We start from the raw sequence: 12230 nt of genomic DNA on the forward strand, positions 1-12230 counted from the left end.
AAAATATATTATTAAGGAGATGTGGTGGCTCAGTGGCTAAGACACTGAGCTTGTAGTAACTGTGAGAGGGATCTTGGGGTCCTGGTGGACAACCATTTAGATATGAGCCAGCAGTGTGCAGCAGCTGCCAAAACAGCCCACACAGTTCTACGGTGCATAAACAGAGGGATAGAATCAAGATCACGTGAAGTGTTAATACCACTTTATAAGGCCTTGGTAAGGCCACACTTGGAATCCTGCATCCAGTTTTGGTCACCACAATGTAAAAAGGATGTTGAGACTCTAGAAAGAGTGCAGAGAAGAGCAACAAAGAGGATTAGGGGACTGGAGGCTAAAACATGAACGGTTGCAGGAACTGGGTATGTGTAGTTTAATGAAAAGGACTAGAGGAGACATGATAGCAGTCTTCCAATATCTCAGGGCTGCCACAAAAAAGAGGGAGTCAAGCTATTCTTCAAAGCACCAGAGGGCAGGACAAGAATCAATGGATGGAAACTAATCAAGGAGAGAAGCAACTTGGAACTAAGGATAAATTTCCTGATAGAACAATTAATAAGTGGAACAACTTGCCTGCAGAAGTTGTGAATGCTCCATTAAGATGTTGGATAACCATTTCTCTGAAGTAGTATAGGGTTTCCTGCCTGGGCAGGGGGTTGGACTAGAAGACCTCCAAGGTCCCTTCCAACTCTGTAATTCTATTCTGTTCTTGTCAATAGAAAGGTCGGCAGTTCAGCGGTTCGAATCCCTAGTGCCGTGTAACGGGGTGAGCTCCCATTCCTTGTCCCAGCTTCTGCCAGTTTGAAAGCGCACAAAAAATTGCAAGTAGAAAAATAGGGACCACCTTTGGTGGGAAGAAAATAGCGTTCTGTACGCCTTTGGCGTTTAGTCAAAGGAATATCGGAGATCTCATTGAATGCAAAAAAGAAACTGTTAGGAAATGACTATTACCTAACTTGTTGGGTTGGCAATATATAAACCATCAATGTAGCTTTATTGCATCATACTGTGTCCTGATTGGTTAGCTCTGTAGCCAATGTCCTTAAGAGGGAGCTAGAAACATGGTTTGTTCTCTTTGCTGTTCTTGCTCTCTGATATCTCTGTATGCTACTGTTTGCAAATCCAGAAGAACTGTTTATTGTGAATGACGACGATGACTGGTAAGAAGACTTTGTTATTGGATTATCCCTGGACTGTCGTTTTGGCTATCTCCTGCTTTATATGTGTATGACCTGGACTGTTTATTGGACTGTGCCTTACTATTTCCTGAAAGTAAACACAACTCATTGTATCTGTGTGTTGACTGTGTTTATTCGTAACTACTCTCAATCACTTTCATGTGCACACCCTTGCTACTCAAGGGTTATCCTGCGAATTCCTTAACAGATACCTTGACCAAGCCTGTCCATTTTGAGTTCTGCACATCCCACAGGACTTCTTTAGTCATCCTTTTGAAAAACATTAATCCTTAAATTCTTGTGTTCATTAGTTTTGTATCTCCCCTTTTCATCGGGTGATCCAAGACGGTGATCTGTATTTCTCCCTCTTCCAATAAATCTAACAGGACCCGCCTAAATTCAAATGAAGTATAGAGATCACATTTATTAAACACTTTAACAATAACAACAGTTTGGTCCACCTAGGATGATACAAATACTCTGCTATGAATAATTACAGAACAAGCCCCATATAAATAATGTGCATTAGAACTTCTTAGGATAAGAATATTGGACCAAGGGCGATGAGCCTTAATGCAAAGGAAACTTCAACAACACCAAAGCACAGAAGTTACAAATTAGTAAAAAGGATTAATAGCAAAGGAAAATATATATTTTTTATCCAGGGGTCTCCAACCTTGGCAACTTTAAGACTTGTGGACTTCAACTCCCAGAGTTCCTCAGCCAGCTATGCTATGCTGGCTGGAGAATTCTGGGAATTGAAGTCCACAAGTCTTAAAGCTGCCAAGTTTGAAAACCTCTAATCTATGGAATTCTTACAGTAAAATGAATATAATCTAAAGGCCCAATCCTTAACAATTTTCTACATTAATACTGTGGCCCAGAGGTATTATGTTTGATTTATTTGATCAGACTTTGGGATATAGGATGGAAGTGGTAGTAGCTTTAACTTTAGATATCAAAGTGTATTGAGATATAATAAGCGTATTGAGAAATAAGCCAAAAAGATTCATGTGTAGAAAAAAAAAATATGATCATGTTGGGAAGGATTAATAGGGCATCAAATACTCACTGTGCAGATGTGTTCTTGGCAAAATATTAAAATCCAACTTTCTAATAATTTCAATGGTAGAGTGTTAACCATCTAAAACAGGATCCGAAGTTTGATTCTAGGTGCCACCAATTGTTACATGGTTTATTGACTTAGTTTGAAGGTGTTGGAAGCAGGTATTCTTGAGCTACAAAAACTGTAGTTGGACTACATAAAGTCAAGAGTGCTAGATGTTCATCCCAAAGCTAACCAAGAACTTATTACAACTGCTTTTCTTACCCAAATTCATGAATGATTTTGGCATCCAATAGAAGTATTGGAACAAGGACCTACCACAAAATGAAGGTCACCAGAACTGCTCAAAAGCTCATTTAAACAAAATGATGTTTGTGATATAAGAGCCGAGGTGGCGCAGTGGTTAGAGTGCAGTACTGCAGCTACTTCAGCTGACTGCTAGTTCAGCAGATCAGCGGATCAAATCTCACCGGCTCAAGGTTGACTCAGCCTTCCATCCTTCTGAGGTGGGTAAAATGAGGACCCAGATTGTTGGGGACAATATGCTATTTAGTATACTGTCTTTGGTGTAAGCCGCCCAGAGTCCTCGGAGAGTGGGCGGCATAGAAATATGACTAATAAATAAATAAATCTTGTAAAAGGCTAACCATAATGCGCAAGGTATCTGTGAGGAAACTTGTTTTATACAATTGTTCCTGCCTTTGGACCAGTGGTGAAATCCAAATTTTTTTACTACCGGTTCTGTGGGCGTGGCTTGGTGGGCGTGGTGTGGTGTGGCTTGGTGGGCATGGCAGGGGAAGGATACTGCAAAATCTCCATTCCCACCCCACTCTGGGGCCAACCAGAAGCGGTATTTGCCGGTTCTCCAAACTGCTCAAAATTTCCGCTATTGGTTCTCCAGAATCTGTCAGAACCTGCTGGATTTTTCACCCCTGCTTTGGACCCAAGACCTCCTGAGTTCTCAGGTGGTTGACCCAGCTGAGCTTACAGAATGAAAAGAAACATACAAAGAACGGTTGCAGAAACTGGGCATGGCTAGTCTAGTGAAGAGAAGGACCAGGGGAGACATGATAGCAATGTTCCAATATTTGAAGGGCTGTCACAGAGAGGAGGAGGGTCAAGCTATTTTCCAAAGCACCCGAAGGCCAGACAAGGAATAATGGATGGAAACTGATCAAGGAGAGATTCAACCTAGAAATAAGGAGAAAATTTCTGACAGTGAAAACTATCAACCAACAGAACAGAAATTGCCTTCAGAAATTGGGAGCTTCATCATTGGAAACTTTCAAGAAGAGCTTTTAAGGGCCTGCCATTTGTCAGAAATGGTGTAGGGTCTCCTGCTTGGGTGGGGGAGGGGGTTGGACTAAATGACCAATCTACCAAAAAAATTTTTCTCAGAGGTGGTTGACCCAACTCAGCTTACAGAGTGATAAAAATAATTTTGAAGGACGTGTCCTCTCAAATAACTCAGTGTAGGGTTATGTACATAAAACTGAGGAATGGAACTGGATTTGGAATATTATAGGTAGTGAGGGCAGGTTCCAAAGGTAAGTGCTACACTCCAAAAACAAGTTCTACACCAATTGCAGCTTCTGATTAATCATCAAAGCAGTCCTACAAATTGTGATTCTGTAGCAGTAGTCCAAGGAACGTGTTGATTCTGGCCTGAATTGCTGTTGTCAGAGCTTCATGAGCCTGGTAGGATGGAAGCTGGGCAGACGCCCTGGGACATACCCTCCGTCTGCTACCGTAGGAGTAGGAGCAGTGACGTACATCTTCTCTACCAACCATTTCCATAAAAACTGCCATTCCCATCCTTTTAAAACCTTTCTGGGTAAGACAAAAGATGCCAATCTGTTAACATTAAACGTTACAAAAGAGAATTGAGATATTATTATTAATATTGTATGGAAACACTTTCCACACTTCATCCATCCTTTGTGTGGGGAAAAAGATAGTGTTGTGGCTCCGTTGCCTGAGCCTGGGCTATCGACAGATGCAGACTCTGAGAGTGAGGAAGAGGAGTTGGCAAGGCCTCCCTCTCCAGGACGCTCCTCTCTGGCAATGCCTCCGGAGGACACCGAAGGCCAAAAGATAGGCTCAGAGCCAAGCACGTCCCCGCAGCCACAGGTGGACAGCGACGAAGGAGATAAGTGCTGGCTGGACCCTCGCCAGAGGCGCAGGGAGAAGCGTGCGCAGCAGAGGGGAAGGCGTGCCAGAGATTAGCTGAGTCACTGGACCACACCCCACAGGGTATAAATGTGGGTGTGGTGGCCGGTTCAGTTTGTGATGAGCAAAAACTAGAAATAATCCATGATCTCTGCGTTACTGGACTTTGCCTGCTTTATCGGACTGCCTTTGGATTAATCCTTGTATTGTTGAAAACTCTGCCTGTTTTATCGGAATGCTGGCAGTCTAATCTTTGTTTTGTGTGAGTAAAGTCTGAATTGGCAGCTACCACTGGGTTGCTGCCAGCTTTATTTTCAAAGAATTTTATTGTGTGGCTTATTAACTCCGGGCCGTCTGTGGAGGTGCGTGAGTGGAACGGGGACAGAACAGATAGTAGTTCTTTCAGCTGAAGCTCTTTCCACACAACTACGTATTTTCATTCCTATACGCAGCCATAATGGCAGAACGGTCTCCAGTGCTTCTGTTAAAGCCCTTCTCACATTCCCAGTATCTATATTCTTTCTCCCCATTGCTTCTCCTTAGTACTAGTAAAAGACCTACGTTAACAGGAGCTCTTTTACTATTCTGTGCAGTTGGGACATTTTTCTGCTCTCTATCGACTGAATGTGGCTAAGTAAGGTGAGAACATTAATTAAAGCTCTTTCCACAGTCCGTGCTCCGATAGTCTATCTTTCCTAAACAGATCCTCTTGTGAGAACATAAGTGTTTTCTTATATTCCAGTTTCACCTTCCAAGAATTTATAACGTTTCTCCACCGCATGAATCCTTTTATGGCAAATGAAAGTTGTGGTCCTCCTAAAGCTTTTCCCGCAGTCTGTGCACTTATACGGTTTCTCTCCGGTATGGATCCTTCTATGTTTAGAAATGCTGGTGCTTTTGTTAAAATGTACCTTCATCCATTTGTAGATTTTCTCCCTTGTGTGGGTCCTTTTATGGGAAGCACGGTTACTGCTGGTATTGAAGCTTTTGCCACACTCCATGCATTTGTATGGTTTCTCCCCGGTGTGGATCCTTTTATGGGATATGAGATCACTGCTCTGACTGAAGCTCTTTCCACACTCCCTGCATTTATAGGGTTTCTCCCCTGTGTGGATCCTTTTGTGCGAAGAAAAATTACTGCTCTTCCTGAAGCTCTTCCCACAGTCCAGGCATGTATAGGGTTTCTCCCCCGAGTGGCTCCTTCTGTGGGAAGTGAGGCTGCTGCTGTTGCTGAAGCTTTTCCCACATTCCGTGCATTTGTAGGGTTTCTCTCCCGTGTGGATCCTTTTGTGAGAAGTAAGGTAGCTGCTTGTACTAAAGCTTTTTCCACACTCCGGGCATTTATACGGTTTTTCTCCCGAGTGGCTCCTTTTATGGGACGTTAGGCTGCTGCTCGTGCTGAAGCTCTTTTCACACTCCGTGCATTTGTACGGTTTTTCTCCTGAGTGGCTCCTTTTATGGGATGTAAGACTGCTGCTTGTACTGAAGCTTTTCCCACACTCCAGGCAATGATATGGTTTCTCTCCTGAGTGGCTCCTTTTATGAGCAGTGAGGTTGCTGCTGCTACTGAAACTCTTTCCGCACTCCGCGCATTTATAGGGTTTCTCTCCGGTGTGGATCCTTCTGTGGCATGTAAGGGAACTGCTATTGCTGAAGTGTTTCCCACATTCCGTACATTTGTAGGGTTTTTCCCCCATGCTGACTCTTTCGCGCAGAGACAGGGCAAAAATACGTTGGGAATCTTTTTTGTTTTCCTTGAACTGACACTTCTGTTCTTTGACTAGGGTTTTGCAAGCTTTATTTACATCGGATACATCCTGCAATATTTCTCCGCCTTTCCCGAAACATTTCCCCTTACTTTTAAGATGGCTGTTTCGTTGGACAAACAAATCTTGAATTTGAGGCCATGGAAAGGAAGAGCCTCGTTTCCTTCCATTTTTGGAGTGACTTTCCCCGCGCGTTTTTGATTCCGTTTGATTTGCAAACAGTTCCTTTCCCTCTTCCAGCATCAAAGTTTGGAGGATTTCTTTGCACTTTTTATTCCCTTGCTCATTACCCCCTGGAGGGAAAAAAAGAGAGAATGACAATTGTAATAAGGCCAGAGAAAGGAAATAAAGAACAACTATAGAAAGTGACTGTGAATTTCCTGCTGGAATTTTAACAAGGACTGTTTTGTTTCTAAACCCAGGTTGAAACATAATAGCTTGATTTAGTCTTGGTTATTACTAAGTTTACATATAATATTGAAATGGACAATGTCTATTATATCAGTGGATAGAAACCTTCAAAAAACCTCTGCTTATTTTCATGATTTCTTCATAAAGAAAATTCCACTATTGTTGCATCTGTGTCAGGTTTCGAGGTCGTCTCAAATAAATTGCATTTCAAACAAAGTCTTTGATGAAAAACTCCCATTTATTAAGCACGACATTCTAACTCCGACTCCATCGCAGCCAACACTGACTTCCTGACCCCAAACCCTCCCTTTCCTTTCCCTACTCCTCTGCACTCATTGGCCATCTTCCAAGTCACTCTACCCCTAATCTACTGCTCCAGCTCAAAGGAATTTCCCCCTCCCATCCCATCTCCTAGGGGATATTATCTCCAGGGAAAATAAGTAGATGAAAAGTCAAACGTCCCTTTCCAGACGCCTCCGCTTCTCCTTCTTATGTCAGCACTAGAGTAAATGCAGCTTGTATTTGAAGAGCTCCAACACTGGAAGTTTTTAAGAAGAGACTGGACAACCATTTGTCTGAAGTGGTGTAGGGTATCCTGCCTAAGCAGGGGGTTGGCCTAGAAGACTTCCAAGGTCCCTTCCAGCTCTTTAGAATAGAATAGAATAGAATTTCTTATTGGCCAAGTGTGATTGGACACACAAGGAATTTGTCTTGGTGCATACGCTCTCAGTGTACATAAAAGAAAAGGTACATTCATCAAGAATCATAAGGTACAACACACAATGATAGTCATAGGGAAACAGTCAATATAAATCTTAAGGATATCAGCAACAAGGTTACAATCATACAGTCGTAAGTGGGAGGAGATGGATGGTGGGAACGATGAGAAGATTAATAGTAATGCAGACTTAGTAACTAGTTTGACAGTGTTGAGGGAATTATCTGTTTAGCAGAGTGATGGCATTCGGGAAAAAACTGTTCTTCTGTCTAGTTGTTCTGGTGTGCAGTGCTCTATAGCGTATTTGAAATTATAAATTTATAATTTATTTTAATTTATGAGTTTATAGCGTCGTATTTGAATTCAATTCTAATTCTAATTCTATCCACAAAATCTACAAGTATCCCAAAAGGTGCTTTTCAAAAGGCAACTGGACTTTGGTTTTTTTTTCCTTAAAAAACGTTTTGCTTCTCATCAAGCTCTGAAGAACTGAAGCAGCTTTTTGGAAAAGAAGCAAAATGTTTTCAAGGGAAAAAAAAAATCAAGAAAGTCTAATTGCCTTTTGAAAAGCTCCTTTAGGACAACCATGACCTCGACGATGGAGAATCTCCATAAACATACAAGGCAATATTTAAGGACCGAGCAAGGTCCTTACCCAGGGAGGCCACATTCCGAGAATTCTCCAGCATGACTTCCTTGTGGAGGGCTTTTTGGTGGGCATCCAGACGAGACCACTCCTCTTTCGAGAAATACACAGCCACCTCCTTGAAGGACACAGAGCCCTGCTGAAGGAAAGAGTTTTCCATGAACTTACAGTCCTCTTTGTTGACAAATTACCGAACAAGAAATCTACAGTGGGGTCATGTTTTATTTTCTAGTGGGTATAAAAAAATTGTGCAAGGAAATGGACCGAGCTTACAGCCTCTCACCAAAAGTACAGTTGGGGCAAGTTTTCATACAGTTGCCTGAATTCTTTCAGTCAATTCAGGGAAAGGAATTCCAATTTCCTTCTTACTCAAGCAGAGCTGTCAGCGGCTTCCATCCTGTCTGATAGTTGCACAATCGAATAGAAGCAGTGGGAGTTGTTCTGTGACATAACAGTAGATGGCTTGTGATGTCATCTCAGGGATCCATCCTGCCTGTGCCTAACACTTTTGTACCCAGCCAGAGCTTACAGCTGGCCATGCTAGCCCAAAGCCAACCATACCATAGAAGTCAACTACATAGGAAGGGAAGGGAAGGGGAGGGCAGGAAAGGGAAGGAAAGGAAGAAAGGAAAGGAAAGGAAAAAAGGAAAGGAAAGGAAAGGAAAGGAAGAAAGGAAAGGAAAGAAAAAAAGGAAAGGAAAGGAAAAAAGGAAAGGAAAGGAAAGGGAAGGGAAGGGAAGGGAAGGAAAAAAGGAAAGAAAAAAAGGAAAGGAAAGGAAAGGAAGAAAGGAAGGGAAAGGAAAGGAAAGGAAAGAAGGAAAGGAGGAAAGGAGGAAAGGAAGGGAAGGAAAAAAGGAAAGAAAAAAGGAAAGGAAAGGAAAGGAAAGAAAAAAGGAAAGGAAAGGAAAAAAGGAAAGGAAAGGAAGGGAAGGGAAAGGAAAGGAAAGAAGGAAAGGAAAGGAAAGGAAAGGAAAGGAAAGGAAAGGAAAGGAAAGGAAAGGAAAGGAAAGGAAAAAGGAAAGGAAAGGAATGGAAGGGAAGGGAAAAGAAAGGAAAGGAAAGGAAAGGAAAGGAAAGGAAGGGAAAGGAAAGGAAAGGAAGGGAAAGGAAAGGAAAGGAAAGGAAAAGAAAAAAGGAAAGGAAAGGAAGAAAGGAAAGGAAAGGAAAAAAGGAAAGGAAAGGAAAGAAAAAAGGAAAGGAAAAAAGGAAAGGAAGGGAAGGGAAGGGAAAGGAAAGGACAGTTATATCAGCTGAGCATAGTGAGGAAAAAAAGGCTGGGACACAGAAGCAGTAGAGTTAAGAACAGTGGTGGGTTTCAAATTTTTTTACTACCCTGTTTCCCCGAAAATAAGACATCCCCTGATAAGAAGCCCAATTGGGCTTTTGAGTGCATGGCAATAAGGCCAAGTGCTTATTTCGGGGTTCAAAAAAATATAAGACAGGGTCTTATTTTCAGGAAAACACGGTATCAGTTCTGTAGGTGTGGCTTGGTGGGCGTGGTATGGCATGGCTTGGTGGGCGTGGCAGGGGAAGGTTACTACAAAATCCCCATTTCCTCCTGGTCAGCTGAGACTCGGGAGGCTGAGAATAGATGGGGGCGGGGCCAGTCAGAATTTTTACTACCGGTTCTCCAAACTACTCAAAAATTTCCACTACCGGTTCTCCAGAACTGGTCAGAAACTGCTGAAACCCACCTCTGGTCAAGAAGATATAGTGAGAGAAGCCCTGGAAGTCCTGAAGAACTTGGAAAGCAAGTTAAAGGAGCTCGAAAGTGTGGTTGTAGAAGCAAACCAGTACTGTCTGCTGTGAGAAAAGCAGGTGCAGTGAAAGGGTCATTCCAGAGCAATTCAAAGCTAGAATTAAGCCAGAATGAGCAAAAAAAAAAAAATGACACAAAGTGAACCCTATGCCTCAAGTAGAGAAGGACCAGGGGAGACATGATAGCCGTCTTCCAATACTTGAAGGGCTGCCACAGAGAGGAGGAAGGGGGTCATGCTATTTTCCAAAGCACCTGAAAGCCAGACAAGGAACAATGGATGGAAACTGACCAAGGGGAGATTCAACCTGGAAATAAGGAGACATTTTCTGACAGTGAGAACAGTCAACCAATGGAACAGAAGTTGCCTTCAGAAGTTGTGGGAGCTTCATCACTGGAGGCTTTCGAGAAGAGCCTGGACTGCCATCTGTCAGAAATGGTGTAGGGCAGTGATGACTAACCTTTTTGCCATCGCGTGCCAGGAGAGGGGGGGCGGGGGAGGGTCGCGCGCGCACTTGCCCACGCGCATGTGTGTGCAACCCCCTCCCCCTCCCCCCCGCTCCTGGCACATGATGGCCTGGTAGGCCTGTTTTTCTTTCTTACCTGGCTCCAGATCCTCTCTGTGTATCTGGGAATGGCGAAAACAGCCCATTTCCCAACTCCCGGTGGGACAGGAAGTGACATTTTTTGCTGTCCCCAGCCTCCAGAACCTCTCTAGGAGTCTCTAGGAGCCTCTCTAGGAGTCTGTAGGAGCTTCTCTAGGAGTCTCTGGAGGCTGGGGACAGGAAAAAAGTCACTTCCTGTCCCACCGGGAGTGGGGAAATGGGCCCTTTGAGCCTCCGTAGGGCCTCCAAGGAAGTGGGAAAGGCTGTTTTCGCTGTTCCCAGATACACAGAGAGGATCTGGAGCCAGATAAGAAAGAAAAATGGGCCTTCCCCACCCTCCGCACCCCAGGCCCTCCAGAGGCAGGAAACAGCCTGTTTCCCTACTTCTGGTGGGCCCAGAAGGCCCGAAAATCAGCTGGCTGGCACACGCATGCACCCCAGAGCTGAGCTGGCGTGCCCACTAATATGGCTCTGCGTGCCACCTGTGGCACGTGTGCCATAGGTTCGCCATCACGGGTGTAGGGTCTCCTGCTTGGGTGGGGAGTTGGACTAGAATTAGATGACCTACAAGGTCCCTTCCAACTCCTCCTCCTCCTCCTCTTCTTCTTCTTCTTCCTCCCCTTCCCCTCCTTCCTTTTCCTCCTCTATTCTATTCATTTTTGGGCAAGATAGGAAAAGCTGCAAAGATACAGGTAGCCCGAGAGTTATGACCTATCGCTTAGCGACTGTTCAAAGTTCTGACAGATCTATCTAATAGAGTACCTACAACAAAGATTCAAAGTTCCAACGATCAGCCTCCTCCATGGTCACTTTGGGTGCTCAACAAAACCCGGATGTATTTACGGCCTTTTGCAATGTTCTGCAGTCCCATGAAACATTTTTCTTGAGGAGTAGATTAGCATGCATCCTGCTTAAGAAGAACTGAATCTTCCTGAATCAGTGTCAGCCCATCACGTCATCTCTGACGTTTAACACCACACACACCCCTCAAATACCTGAGCTGAAGCTCCAGCTGCTGTTTTGGATCCACCAGAAAAAGGAGATGATTCTAAAAATTCTGGCAGCATTGATCCGTTCCCTGTGACAGAAACAAAAATTGGAAGCAGGCTTTTTAAATAGTAGTTAAATAAAAGATAAGGAGAAATTATAAACGAGAGGCGTAGAAGAATGAGAGGGAACTGAACTCTTTCCGACAACACCATACTGCAGTGGTGTCAAACTCAAGGCCCAGGGCCCGGATCTGGCCTGTGGGGTGCTTAGATCTGGCCCGTGGGGCCACCCTGGAAACAGCAAAGCAGAGGATTGCAGGAGACTGTCGTAGCCAAAAATGGAGCTTGCAAGGGCCATGTGTGACTCTCCTGAGCTCCGTTTTCAGTGGCAGAGGGTTGCAGGAGGCAGTCACAGCCAAAAACGGAGCTTACGAGGGCTGCGTGCGGCTCTCCAAAACTCCGTTTTCACTGGCAGAGGGTTGCAGGAGGCTGTCACAGCCGAAAACGGAGCATACGAGGGCCGCGGGAGGCTCTCCCAATCTCCGTTTTCACTGGCAGAGGGTTGCAGGAGGCTGTCACAGCCGAAAACGGAGCTTGTGAGGGCTGCGTGCAGCTCTCCAAATCTCCGTTTTCACTGGCAGAGGGTTGTAGGAGGCTGTCACAGCTGAAAATGGAGCTTGTGAGGGCTGCGTGCAGCTCTCCAAATCTCCGTTTTCGCTGGCAGAGGTTTGCGGGAGGCTCAGGAGCCTGTTTTCACTGGCAGAGCGCTACGGCCACCACAGGCGCCCCCAACACATGTGGCGTCAAGCTGGCCATGCCCCCTGGCCATGCCCCCCTCCCCCCTCAAGGTCAAACACAACCCTGATGCAGCCCTCAATGAAATCGAATTTGACGGCCCTGCCTTAAAGGACCTTCCTTTTACCTTTTGA

At 44.5% G+C, this 12230-nt stretch overlaps 1 protein-coding gene across 3 annotated transcripts in view; it reads right to left on the reverse strand.

Moving 5' to 3' along the window:
* Positions 1 to 1573: 1573 nt before the first annotated feature.
* LOC117673522 (uncharacterized) overlaps positions 1574 to 12230 on the reverse strand; it is a 15943-nt gene continuing 5286 nt past the window's right edge. For 2 of the 3 annotated variants that reach the window (XM_087884874.1, XM_060687699.2), the window contains exons 3-6: positions 12224 to 12230; positions 11308 to 11390; positions 7961 to 8090; positions 1574 to 6469 (exon numbers count right to left, since the gene is read on the reverse strand). The exon at positions 12224 to 12230 is cut by the window's right edge and continues 114 nt beyond it. In XM_087884874.1, coding sequence (XP_087741000.1) covers positions 5142 to 6469; positions 7961 to 8090; positions 11308 to 11390; positions 12224 to 12230 — 1548 coding nt within the window. In that variant the 3' untranslated portion in view covers positions 1574 to 5141. The remainder of the gene's footprint in view (positions 6470 to 7960; positions 8091 to 11307; positions 11391 to 12223) is intronic. The other variant, XM_060687708.2, reaches the window with a different exon arrangement.

This window comes from Pantherophis guttatus, chromosome 2 (assembly GCF_059756535.1).
Source record: "Pantherophis guttatus breed Tessera chromosome 2, ASM5975653v1, whole genome shotgun sequence".
In the NCBI taxonomy this organism is placed as follows: domain Eukaryota; kingdom Metazoa; phylum Chordata; class Lepidosauria; order Squamata; family Colubridae; genus Pantherophis; species Pantherophis guttatus.